This window comes from Neofelis nebulosa, chromosome 12 (assembly GCF_028018385.1).
Source record: "Neofelis nebulosa isolate mNeoNeb1 chromosome 12, mNeoNeb1.pri, whole genome shotgun sequence".
Lineage (NCBI taxonomy): Eukaryota > Metazoa > Chordata > Mammalia > Carnivora > Felidae > Neofelis > Neofelis nebulosa.
This window is the reverse complement of record NC_080793.1, coordinates 66881010-66893847: the sequence shown is the minus strand read 5'-3', so window position 1 is coordinate 66893847 and position 12838 is coordinate 66881010. Positions and strand designations below refer to the sequence as shown.

The 12838-nt window shown below is 44.4% G+C and overlaps 1 protein-coding gene and 1 pseudogene across 4 annotated transcripts; both read right to left on the bottom strand.

The window, feature by feature from the left end:
• Window positions 1–825: 825 nt before the first annotated feature.
• LOC131491963 (procathepsin L-like) lies at window positions 826–3732 on the bottom strand. 4 transcript variants are annotated; one of them, XM_058695526.1, is made up of 5 exons: window positions 3604–3732; window positions 3068–3204; window positions 2644–2766; window positions 2416–2544; window positions 826–926 (listed from the first exon to the last, which is right to left on the bottom strand). In XM_058695526.1, exons 2-5 carry the CDS (start codon window positions 3191–3193, stop codon window positions 906–908), a joined length of 399 nt encoding a protein of 132 aa, XP_058551509.1. In that variant the 5' UTR covers window positions 3194–3204; window positions 3604–3732; the 3' UTR covers window positions 826–905. The 4 variants fall into 4 exon arrangements, with proteins under 4 accessions (XP_058551509.1, XP_058551511.1, XP_058551510.1 ...); XM_058695528.1 differs by having other exon boundaries at window positions 2493–2544; XM_058695527.1 differs by having other exon boundaries at window positions 2416–2541.
• Window positions 3733–3788: 56 nt separating this feature from the next.
• Window positions 3789–12838, bottom strand: part of LOC131490772 (tyrosine-protein phosphatase non-receptor type 2-like) — a 31514-nt pseudogene continuing 22464 nt past the window's right edge.

The following is a 12838-nucleotide window of genomic DNA, read 5'->3' as shown; positions in this document are numbered from 1 at the left end:
TCCCAGAGGCCATCATGCATAGAAGCACATTGAAAAGAAGCCAATTGCCATGAAATAACACTGAAAACAAATTTCAATTTTAAAAGTCTTGTCTGAAACCTAACAATAAACTTACTGTCAGAGCTGAAGAGGCAAAGATACCCCCTGAAGCTCTCAGAGGGTCTATAGCCCTGCAGACACTTTGGTTTGGATTCTGGCCTCCAGACTGTGAGAAAACACATTTCCTTTACTTTAAGCCACTGGGTTTGTGGTCATTTGTTTCATCAGCCCCAGGAAACGACCATACCTGGTCTACACAGGGAGCCTTGTGCTCTTATCAGCAACCCAGGAACACAACTGGACTCATGCAGTCAAGATCAGCCTGGACAAGTAGACTCACTGAACATCCAGGTGGGAAGAGTAAGACACCTGTCAGCTCACAGTGGTTCTCAGCCACCCATCAGGGATGCAAGACCATGTTATATCCCCACAGTCACAGTGGTTCTCGGCCACCCATCAGGGCCGCAAGGTTGTGTTATACCCCCACAGTGTCCACCTAGATCTCAGGAGTCCACAAGCTCAACAGGATGCTGGGCTCCCAGGGAAATCAGCAGGCCAAGGTAAGAGAAGTTTAAGAAACCCACATGGCTTACCAGAGGTGTCACCAGAGCAGTGGATTAAGGATTTGCCAAGCAGAAAAGGGAACTCCAGAAGGTTTGCAACCATTTCCTTCCCTTGCCAGTCCTCTGCCATGTCAGTGAGGCCCCAGCCAGGGTCCCACACCAGAGACAAGGGACACCTGACAGAGAAGCATTCCCTCACACACAAACATGCACTCCAAACATGTTTTGCTTCCTTCTCTTTTTATTTAACTTGTGATTATTCACATGTTCTTTACTCTTCAGTGCCACTTTCACTCGATGACATCAAGTGTCCCCTGTTTTTCCCTGTGAGGGAGAAAAGAGCATGAGAAAGAGATGGGGGGAGACCCGAGAGACCATGGAGGTCTTGGTTGTGGCACCAGACCCCTCCTCATACTAGGGATACTGATGGCCTTTTGTCACTGACGTCCTGACTTCTGACAACAAGTCCTCTTGCTACAGGGCTGGCCCCCAGAGTCAGGTCTCCTGGGGCAGCTTGGCTCTCCTTTGGTCACTCAAGTGCAGGAGGGTAGTCCTGGCCTGTACTTCCTGGACCACCATCCACATTGTCCCAGGAAGTCTGGGATCCTTTGTCACATGATCATCACACTGCCCTGGGTGTCAACCTAACTTGCAGGACAAATGAAGCTTCCAGGGACATGAGCTGCATTTGCAAACAAAAAGCCCTCTGGTGCTTGAGAAGCTCTTTTGTTGGGGAACAGGCCAGAAAACAGTCTCAGGTGGGGTCAGCCATTCACCAGGGAGGGGGGCAGCCCCCCTTATCTTTTCCTGCCCACCTCTCCAATGTGAGTCAGACCATTCCTAGAGGTGGCAAGAGTGAGATCCTAGAAAAGGATGCTTGATATCTTGTATATAGTATTTTTTAATGTTTAGAAACATTCTTTTAGTTTAAATGCCCTTTTTATGTATTTTCTGTTGCTTCCCTGTCAAGATGTATACAAGGCTTCACCCCTCCGTCTGACCTTGGCTGCAATGTTACCCTCTCCAAGAAGTGTGTCTTTGCCCAGAATTAAAATTAACACAACCTGTCCTGGTACTGCTCTCCCGTTCCCCGATTTGTTTTTCCCATAGCATGGCCGCCATCTGACATAGTGTTCCATAGTGTTCCATTATGTTTGTTCAGGCTGTCTCTCCACACAGCAGCACTGAATCTATCATGAATCAGATCATGAATCTTTGTTTTGTTCACCTCTCCGTCCTCAGCACTCGGACAGGACCTGGCACAGGGTAGGCACATCATAAAATCTGCTGCCCAACTGAATTAATAAATGATGTACACAACTTATATGTGAATACATTCTCATAGTTTTAAGAGTCAAGCAGCAAAGATAAAGTAAGGATCCCTTTCTTTTATTCTATCCGCACCCCTCCAAGAAACTATTAATTATCCTTTTTTTTTATCTATGCATGTACTTAATTATGTGCTTTTTTTTTTTTTTTTTACTTTTACAAAAGTGGTGCCACATCATCTATTTGTAAAATGCCTTTTTCATGGCTCACTCATTGCAACACGTTTGCCAGTTTTCTGGAACTTCTGTCCTGCAAGGGCACCCGTTGCACTAAAAGCCCAAGAAGAACCATGCTGACCCTCTAAAACTCTCAGTCTACAAACCAAATAGCAAGACTTTGACAACCCATTGATCTGAGAACTCTTTTAAAACAGCAAACTGCATACTGCACCACAGTGTGCCATAGCAGGGGCCACTTTCTTTCTGGCTTCACTGTTGAAGAGAGACCTGATCAGTTGTTACCCCCAATTCTTCATAGGACTTACATCGGCCATCTCTCTCCTGTCCACAGGTACAGAGATACCAACAAACGAAGGTATTTGAAACACTTTTCCATTCTTACCCTTCTGGATTTTAAGACCATTCATTGTGTGCCTGAATTCGTCATTGGTCTTCTAGGAAAAGAAAGAACAATGTTGACAAGCATGAGATTTTTTTGGCAAAGTACTGAAAAGAGAAAGAACAAAACGTACAGCAATCCATGCCACACTCACCATGTCACCAAAGCCATTCATTGCCATTGTGAAGCTGTGTTTCCCTTGATTGTATTCCCGATTGTGCTGTTCAATCATCTTCAGATTCGTCTCCCACACTGCTCTCCTCCATCCTTCTTCATCCTAAAGGCAAACATATAACTTAGCATCTTTATGTCTTTTTAAAATCGGCTCACCTGTGCCAAGTAAATGTGCCAAGTAAATGTGCCAAGGGGGAGAAACCACAGCCAGGGATGGCCCGATGCTTCTGGGAGCTGTTCTCCAGCAACCACACAGCAGGACATATGCCCACGTTGTGCACAGTCACGGGGCCCTGCTTACTGCCTTCGTAAGAGCGGCCTCAAGAAGCTACTTTCTGCTACGAACTGCCACCAGCACAGATTGTCCTCTGTTGGTCCCCCTGGACAGGTTAGACGTTACCAACCACATTATATATTTTCCCATGTGCCGCTTTCCACTGGAACCATTGTGCATCTAAATTTGGATCGACTTGTGGAGCAGCTGAAGCTATTCCCAGGCAAAGGGCGGCCAGGAAGAGTGAAGGATGCATGTTTCAAAAACCTAGGCAGCGAAAAGAAATGAGTTTCCTATTAGACCAAACCATCTAAAAAGCCATGCTCTTTTCTTCTGAGATGTTAGAGCCTCTAAAGTGGAACTGCATTTATCCTCCCAAGTGTCTTACAGAGGGCTGTGGAGGAAGGCTGAGGGTTTGGGATGTTCTGGGGGCCTGCTGCCCTCCTCCCCACCTGTCACCTTCCCGCAGCTTTCAGGGTACTTGGATCTTGACGCAGGGAGGGGTGGGCCCGCGGCCAGTCGTGTGGGGATCAGGCTACCGCGTCTGGTGGTGCCAGTCCAGGGGACAGTGCCTCCTGGGAGCCCCCGAACCCCCGACCCCCAAGGCAGACCGCATGCTGGTTCCCAGAGTGGCCCCTCTGCTCAGGCCCGGCGTGGGAAGATCACCTGTGGCAGCTGCAACTGGACAGGCACAATCAGAGGCGCAGATCCGAGGGTCTCACAGCCTGATGGTGGGTCCTAAACCTCCCATTTAACGCCCGGAATTCTACCCTGCTGGCCCCGCCTCCACCACATTCCTTCGCCACGATTGGCTGAGCTGGCCTGTGGGCGGGGCCTCTGTGCCTTGGAATTCAGACCAAAGGACCAACATACTGGATTCCACCTGGTCCCAGAGCAGCCTGAGCCTGCCTCAGGGCACTCAGGGGAGTCGAGCTGGGGGACCAAAGACAGCGCTGAGACGGTGGAACAGAGGGTCCAGAGCCTCCCTGGGGACCGGATTTACTAGTTACCCCGAATTCATGGGATCTGCCGGTGGTTCACCGAAAAGAAGCTTCCAAGAAGTCCCAAGTGGGTTTTCAGCATCACTCTGCGTGTCCTTTAGTCCTATAGTTTGGAATGAAGATCTCTAGGAAGGCTGAGAACAGGATAATCTAGTCTAGTTCTTTCTGTTTATTCCACTCAAAGGTGGGGCAGGGAGAGGAATGCATCGCCCACCAGGGGGAGATGTTATCAATGTCTCAGGATGAATGCCTCTGGGTTATGGAAGAATCTGGAGTGAAGTGGAAGTCCCCAAAATACAGGACGCCAGGGGCAAGACCTAATCTTCGGAAGGAAAGTGGTTGGGCAGAAGGGGTGTCCAAGAAAGGAGTGGCATTTTGTTATGCTTCTGTCCTGCCTCGCCTAGTCACGGATTCTTCCCTCTCAAGCCTTTCTCAAAACCGACAGAAACAAGTTATTTACAGAAAAATCTGCTTAATAAAAGGAGGAAAGGCAGAATGTAGAAACTGCTTTTTCCTCCCAACTCTCTGTGTTATGTTCCTCAGTATCCAATGTATTTTTTCAAAGATTAATTTAAGAACTTTGCTTTAATGACTTCGACTTCAATGATTTTTACTCTAATTTACAATTAATGTCAGGATTTATTTATTTTTTACAATTTTATTGTGAAGAAATATACATAACATTTATCCTTGTAATATTTGCAAGCATATACTCAGTGGCATTAATGACATTCAAAATTCTTTTTTTTTTTTAGATAGCAAGGCTTTATTTATTAGATATGAATTTTTACAATCACACAAAAACAGTTCTACCCATCGTTGATATAGTACTATGTGGACACATTTTGATTAATGTCAAGATTTAAATGACAATCTGTGAAAACGTTTTAGATGGAGGGAAAACATATACATTAAATATTAATTTATATAATTAAGAATTTAAGGAACAAAGCCAGAAACATACATGTTTGTCCTTTTTTATTACTTAAAAGATAGATTTATTATATAAAATACCCATAAGAAAAAGAATCATCATGACCTCCCTTCCCTTCCCACATCACTTTTTTCTCTGTGCAAATTTTGAATTCTTCTGATAAAAATGGAGTCATAGTTTATGTGGATTAGTAATCTAATTTCTGTTTAAGATTAAATTAACAAACCTTTTAGAAGTATAATCATGCATATTTTTTTACTGGGGTAATATGTACATAACATTAAAATATCCATTTTAATTATTTTCAAGTGTACATTTCAATGGCATCATGTACACTCACATTGCTGTGCAACCATCCCCACCATCCATCTTTAGATCTTTTTTATCTCACCAAACCGAAAGTGTACCAGTTAAACAATAACTCTCCATTCACCAGTCCCTGGCACCCCCATGGCATTTTCCATCTCGATGAACTCGACACATGTACCTCACACTTAAGTGGAATCTTGTACTATTTGTCCTTGCCTGAGTTCTTCACTTAACACAATATCTTCAGCGTTCATCCATGTTGTCACATGTGTCTAAATTTCTTTTATTTTCGAGGTGAGTAATATTCCATTATGTGAATGTGCCCTGTTTAGTTTCTCTAGTCATTGCTGCGTGGACACAGGGGTTATTTCCACATCTGGCTATTTTGAATAACGTGCTGTCAATGTTGTGGTACAAACGTTTGAGTTCATGTGTTGAATTCTTTGGGGTATAAATCCAGAAGTAGCTTTCCTGGATCGGATAACTCTGTGTTTCATTTTTTTTCCTGTGTTCCACAGTGGATGCACCCTTTGGTACTTCTATCAGCATTGGACAGGGCTCCAGTCTGCTATCATTTGCAAGGATAGTCTCAAAGTCTATGAATTCCCTTTTTCATCAAGTTGGTAGTGTCCCTGGATGCACAAAAGTTTTTAATTTTGATGAAGTACAACTTCTCTATTTTTTCTTTGGTTGTCTGTGCTTTTGAGTGATGTCCAAAAAATTAATACTAAATCCAAAATCATGAAGCTCATCCTCTATGTCTTTGTCATAGTTTTTTATCATTTTCCCTCTTACATCTGGGTCTTTGGTCGATTTTGTATCAATTTCTGCAGTGGTGTAAAGTAGGGGGTCCAACTTCATTCTTTGGTATGGGGATATTCGATTTCCCCAGCATTATTTGTTGAAAAGAGCATTCTTTCCCTACTGAAATGTGCTGGCAACCCCATATGATTTTTTAAAAATCGATTCATTAAAAATTTCATTTTAAGATCTCTGAGGAAACAGAAGCTCTTCTTCCTCAGACATACTTGAGGCTGAAGTTTTTTTTATTTTTTTAAGTTCATTCATTTATTTTGAGAGAGAGAGGGAACGTGAGTGGGGGAGGAGCAGAAAGAGAGGGAAAGAGAGAAACTCCCAAGTAGGCTCCATGCTGCCAGTGCAGAGCCCGACATGGGGCTCAAACCCACAAACTATGAGATCATGACCTGAGCTGAAATCAAGAGTTAGACGTTTAACCAGCTGAACCACCAGGTGCCCCAAGGCTGAAGTTCTTATGTGATTACAAAAGTACATTGCACTGAAATGACTAGAGGCTCAAAAATGTTTTTTCTGTCTAATAAAAGTACTTAATGCTGCCCAAAAGTATAAAAATACAGTAGGAATGGCAATACAGTACAAAGTAGTCTCTCCTGATTTATTTCTTTTACATCTTTCTACATTTCATACACACATTAAAAAACTTATGAGTACATCCACTTAGAGGGCTCTGCAAAGTCTTCTGCTGGTGGTGTTCTTCATTCCCTGGATGTAAAGTTTACTTTGAAAACAGGCAAATGGGAGGCAGTCTACAGGTAGGTTCCGGAGTCTGTTTCTGGTCTTTGCACATCAATCGTTCAAAATTTATAGCTGCAGAATATACTCAAGTCATGACCATATAAGTGTCTATCCATCTTGGCCTGACCATGTCCAAGTAAGTAGAGTAAGGAGAATTTTCTCCAAGTGGGGAGAATTTTCCTTCAAATATATTTTTAGGGAAAACTTCTGTTTCTTTGTTTTTCTTTTTAAAATTGGGAAAATTTTTTCCTTTACATCCGGTCTCATTAGCCTCTGTTTCATCTGCTGCATCTTTGGAGCCATGTTAGTTTTTGTTCCTCTTGACTGTGTTTCTGTGGAACACTCACGCTGTTCTCCTCTGTAGTATCCTGCATTTTAGAGTTTAGTCCTGTATACCTGTTACCTGTCAGTTTTTCTTCTAGGCCTATCCTATTCCCTCTGTATTTTTCAGTCATTATTTTGATCGGTGAATGATCAAAAGCAGGACATGTCTTCCTTAGAAAGTTCTTTCTACCGTTTCTGTACATTTGAATCTCCCTTTATAAATTTTGCTCCTTCTGTGATAGTCACACATGGAAATCTGAGTTGATCCGGTGGCTGAATAAGTCCCACTGAATATTTTCTCACATTTAGTGACAATTATTTCTGTAACATCATCTCCTTTTTCCATCAGAACAAGACAAGCATCTACCAGAGAAAAGGTGCCTGACCGCCCAGCGCCTGTACCGCAGTGGATTACTGCAGGCTCGTGTTCAGGATTCAAGGAACCACATTCTCTCACTTTAAATATGAAATTGAGAGATGAGGCTGTTGATTAAGGGACTCCAAAATCTGGCCAGGTAGTATAATGACAATGAGGTATTGCTCTGGTTTCACCGCTATTGATAATTTCCAGTTGCAGTAACTGTACTGCATAACAGGACTTCACATCTTCTGACTACACACTGAAGCCTGTTTCTTTAAACAACATCTCTCGGTTGTCTTTCAGGGACAATACCTCCATCTTGCCATTTTGGCTAAGTTTCTGTCTCTTGCGTGTTTTAAAAACTCTTGATGCTTCCTGCACCTGGAAGTAATGCTGTATTAAAAAGGGGTCATAGGAGCGCCTGGGTGGCTTGGTCGGTTAAGCTTCCGACTTCGGCTCAGGTCATGATCTCACGGTCTGTGGGTTCCAGCCCCGCGTCAGGCTCTGTGCTGACAGCTCCGAGCCTGGAGCCTGTTTCAGATTCTGTGTCTCCCTCTCTCTCTGCTCCTCCCCTGTTCATGCTCTGTCTCTCTCTGTCTCAAAAATAAATAAACGTTAAAAAAAATTTTTTAAAAAGGGGTCATACACTGTCCAGGGCCTGGCACTTCAGGAAGTGTTTCTGGCATATGCTGTGTGCACTCTGCTGTTGTGTTTTTGCTGCTCTATCCCACTGGTCAGTCCTCTGCAGAGCTCTTCCTTGCTTGCAGTGGAGAGTGTTTGGCCTTTAATAGGTGTGTTTTGATTTGTTTGTCGAAGTAAGCCTGGAAAAAAGCGGGGGGAGGGAGCCCCCAAAACAAGAAAAGGAAAGAGAACAAAAATACCAAGCAAAGAATCAAAAAACTATAAAGCTGATTGCAAAGAAAAAGAAAGGGAAAAGAAGAAGGAGGAGAAGGAGGAGGAGGAGGGAGGGAGGGGAAGCAGAAGAAAAAGGAGAAGAGAAAAAAGAAAGAAAAAGAAAAGAATAAAAAAGCCGATCAAAAAAAAAAAAGAGAGAGAGAGAGAGAGAGAGAGAGAAAAGGAAACGAAAAAACCAAACAAGAAACTATTTGCCTGGGGTGCCTGGGTGGCTCAGTCAGTTGAACGTCGGACTTCGGCTCAGCTCATGATCTCGCGGATTGTGAGTTCGAGCCCCGCATCGGCCCTGTGCTGACAGCTAAGAGCCTGGAGCCTGCTTCAGATTCTGTGTCTCCCTCTCTTTCTGCCCCTCCCCTGCTCATGCTCTGTCTCTCTCTCTCTCTCTCTCTGTCAAAAATAAATAACATTAAAAAAATTAAAAAGAAAGAAAGAAACTATTTGCCTGATTCCAAAGGAAAAAAAAAAAGAAAAGAAAAGAATAAAAAGTAAGCCTGGTCTTATTTCCACCAGAAGTGCAGGTATCATTTTGAGACACTTGATTTTCTGCATACTTGGGGCATGCGCGGTGCTGGCTGTGCTGGTCTGGAGGAGAGATCCGCTGTGTTGCTGCCTCCGCTCAGAGCAGTCTTGCCCCAGTAACTAAGCAGTTGCCAGGCACGGGGTGGGGGGCAGGGTTTGGTGTAAGCAGATCCCCCCTGCACTGGGGGGTTCCTGCCTGCCTTGGGGGCCTCCGTGTCGCTCTCTGAAGTTCCACCATGCTGATATTGGGGGGGAAACAGCACCACCCCAATCTCTCCTCCCAGGACCAGGGATCTTGACACCCACCCCCCAGCTATTCAGGCAGCCCTCACAGACCACAACTCTCCTGCATTTTTTCTTGGGCCCACAGCTGGAATTCAAAACCTGAAGTCTTAAAGAACTTGGCATGGTGTGGATCCACTCCCCTCTTCCAGAGTAGAGCCTCTCCATGCTGTCCCCATGCCTGCACAGTGTGCAGAAACTATGGTGTAGCACTGCTGAAAGCAGCAAAGGTTGTATTCCCTCTGGGTGCTGATGAAAGTCCTTTGGCTGGCGCCTGCGGGGTCTTTTGTCCCTGGGAGGCAATAACCCCTCTTCTAAAAGCACTCCAGGAAGGGGACTGTTCTCTCCCAGTGCACCCTGGAGATTTCCAGATTTCTAGATTTCTACACTCCAGGGCTGGCTCCCTCCTCCCCAGGAGCGCATGCCACAATCCCCTCCAGAGAAAGTCATGCTCCAAAACCTCAGAGTTTGAGCTCCAAATGCTGTGTGAAAAACACAAAAAACAACAAACAAAAGCAAAACAACACAAAAAAAAACCCTGCAGACACTCGGTACTTCTTGCTCCCCATTCTAAGGCCCAGAGAGATTTTCCTCTTGTGCAAACTTGGTGCCACACTTTCTCAACTCTTCTCTTTCTCTCCCTTTTGTCTCTCCACAGAAAGGCTTCCCTCCCTCCATGGCACCGCTGTTTTTCTCTCCCCCAATGCACATCCACACACCTTGCATCTGCCACACTGTCTCCCTCCAACTGTGGAGATCCTTCTGCTGCTCCACAGATATATTCCCTGGGTGTTCCATGGGATCTGACCTCAATATAGCTATGTTTGGAGATGAGGAAAGCCCAGGGTCTCCCTACTACTGCACCATGTAAACTCTGTCTCTCGGTTGTCTTTTTTTGGCCAGTACCATGCACCTTTCACCAATTCCTTCTGCACAACTCAGTTTAGCATGACAACTGCTTTAGTGCTACCAAACCATGAGCCAGAAGTGGATCCTGTATTAGGAAGTGAACTCTATGTGGAGATGTAAGTCCTTCGCACCTCTTCTATGTCAACTAATCTGCCATAAATATAATCATTTTCAGAATTTTGCAGCTTAACACGACTGTGATCATATGCACTTACATCTCTGCATATGTTTCAATTTCTGTGTTCTGGAAACATGGCCACTCTATGAGGATAGTCATGGGACTCATCACCAATTTCCAGATACAGATGCTGGCAGCAATTTGGAGCATCCAACTCCTCAAACTCCCACTCAATGGAGGCAGACACAGAGGCAGGAGCGAGCTGGCATGAACAGACCCGTGCCAGTGGAGAAGTTCAGGCCCCACATAATCCCAGAAGCATAAAAATTTTTAATATACCATGGACTTCAACACATTCAGTCATTCAAGATCTCTAAGTACACGTGCTGATACATGGGTTTTACAGTTGTCCTTATAACCCAGCTCCATAAGATTGTACAGGGGGACTAAGCTGCCACTGTATGAACACCTGCACGCCTAGGCAACAGCCAGACAAGAGGCTGGGTGGCAGGGGCTGCTCCAAAGAATGGCCTTCCTTGTTTCTTGGAATGTGATACAAATGCACTGGAGACAGTATGGCCTCTTTTTATACCAAATGTGCCCCACATCTAAAATTAGGCCAAGAAATATCCAATCACCCCTCTGGAAGCTGGTGGGACAGGAAAATGTGGAGGTCCAGCTGAGGGCGCCAGCATGGCTCACCTGTCTTCTCCTTTCAGCCTGATGCCAGGTGAGCAAGCATCAAAGTCCAAGTGGAGAGCCTGGCTCTGGGGAGTTCAGTGTTTTATCTCATTATGACCTCAGTGCTCACCTGAACCTGTAAATGGATTTGAAATCCCCCCAAAAAGGTGACAGAATTGTAAAATATGTTTCCATTCCATCCCAGGGAAAGTGGTAGGTGTGAGACAAGGATCTTGAGGAGTTGAGACTTAATTTACACAGCAGAGGTCAAGAGTGCCAGGCCTGACCTCAGAGTGACATAAACAACTGGCCCTTGCTCTTACCAATAGCTCTCTAGCCAGATCTGCAGGACTGGGGGTCCTCTCCATCTCTTCCTTTGCAAATGACCTGCACTCTGTTCCTCCTGGGGATATTGTGTAAAGTGTTGGAGAATGGAGCTCAGGATAATGACAGTACAATGACTGGGTGCAGGAAATGATGTTTTGCCATTCATTCATTCTATGAATCCTTATTGAGTCCCTTTTATGTCTAGCCCTGCACTAAGGAATCAAAGAAGAACAAACACTGACACATTCCCTGCACTGGGGGAGCTTGCATCCAGTGGAGCAGCAGGCAAACATTCCCTTTAGATAATATATAGCTCTACACTTTCTTTCCGCAGCATTGACCTAAAATTTTGGCAGTTTCTCAATTTGTGGGTCCCCAGGTTTCAATGTAGCCATCCCATCCCCCTGATAGGGTGATACGGGGAGCCTGAGAAAGGCTCCAGATTTTATCAAAAAAAGAGAAGTCCTGAACCACATGAAATAGAAGACATTCCAACCAAGGCTATGTAGGGCCCTCCCTCATGGATCAAATGTGCCACAGGACCCAGTGTCTGCCACCTGGTTCAGCTCTAGCCCATTCATTTGTTACCTGCTGTGTGGTCTTAATTTTCAAGTGAAGGGACTCCTTGACCCCCTCACCCACCCAGTGAGTCCCTGTGGCGACCTCACTATTCACCTTTTGCAGGTCCCTCTGTGTTCACAGAGAAAACAGGGGCTGATATTCTGATCCTAGAGGACAGGCAGTAACATTTGGTGCAGGCTTTGAGGTCCTTTTTAAGATTTTATTTTTAAGGAATCTCTACACCCAACATGGGGTTCCCACTCAACCCCAAGATCAAGAGTCGCATGCTCCACCAACTGAACCAGCCATGTGCCCCTCAGTCCTTGAAGGTTTAGTCAAACGCCATCACCACCTTAGAGTTCTTTCTCAGGGGGAAAAATGTTCTTTTGAACATAATGGGTACAGAATCCATCTCCCACCCACAACTGAAGGAATTAGCAAAATGTCTAGGATCATAAATGGTATCAATTCTACAAACTCTTCCATTTCAGATCCAGTACTATAGCATGGGCATCCTTCCTGGTCCATGCTTTCTCTCCATCAGCTCAATACAGACAGCATTCCTTTAACATTATCCTTTTCACCTCCTGATGAGCATTTAGATCATCTTTGTTCTTCCTTTGCAACACTATAATGAATATCTTGCACATGTATCTTTGTAGATGTGCACAAATATCATTTAAAAACAATTTTAAAATGGAACTACTTGCTGAAAGTATTTATTCCAATGTGCACTCCCAACTGTAGTAATTGAGAATGTCCATTTCCTCACAACTTGTAAACCAGTTCATTTGCATATCTTTGGAAAGTGTTCTAATTTCAACTTTACTATCATAAAATCCAAGTATTATTACGTCCACCAAAGTGTTCATAATTATCATGTTTATTACCATAAATGTTGCTGTTAACATCATTTATGGTATATTGAGAACTCATGCACCAGGCACTCCACATACAGGGTTGATTTAATTTAATTCACTCCTTGCAACAACCATGTGAGGTAAGAATTACTCATCCATTGTACAATTGAAAACCATGTGTGACTAACTTGTGTGCCCTCAGGCATGTAAGTTGAGCTCTCTGTGCTTCTACTCTTCCAATAGAAA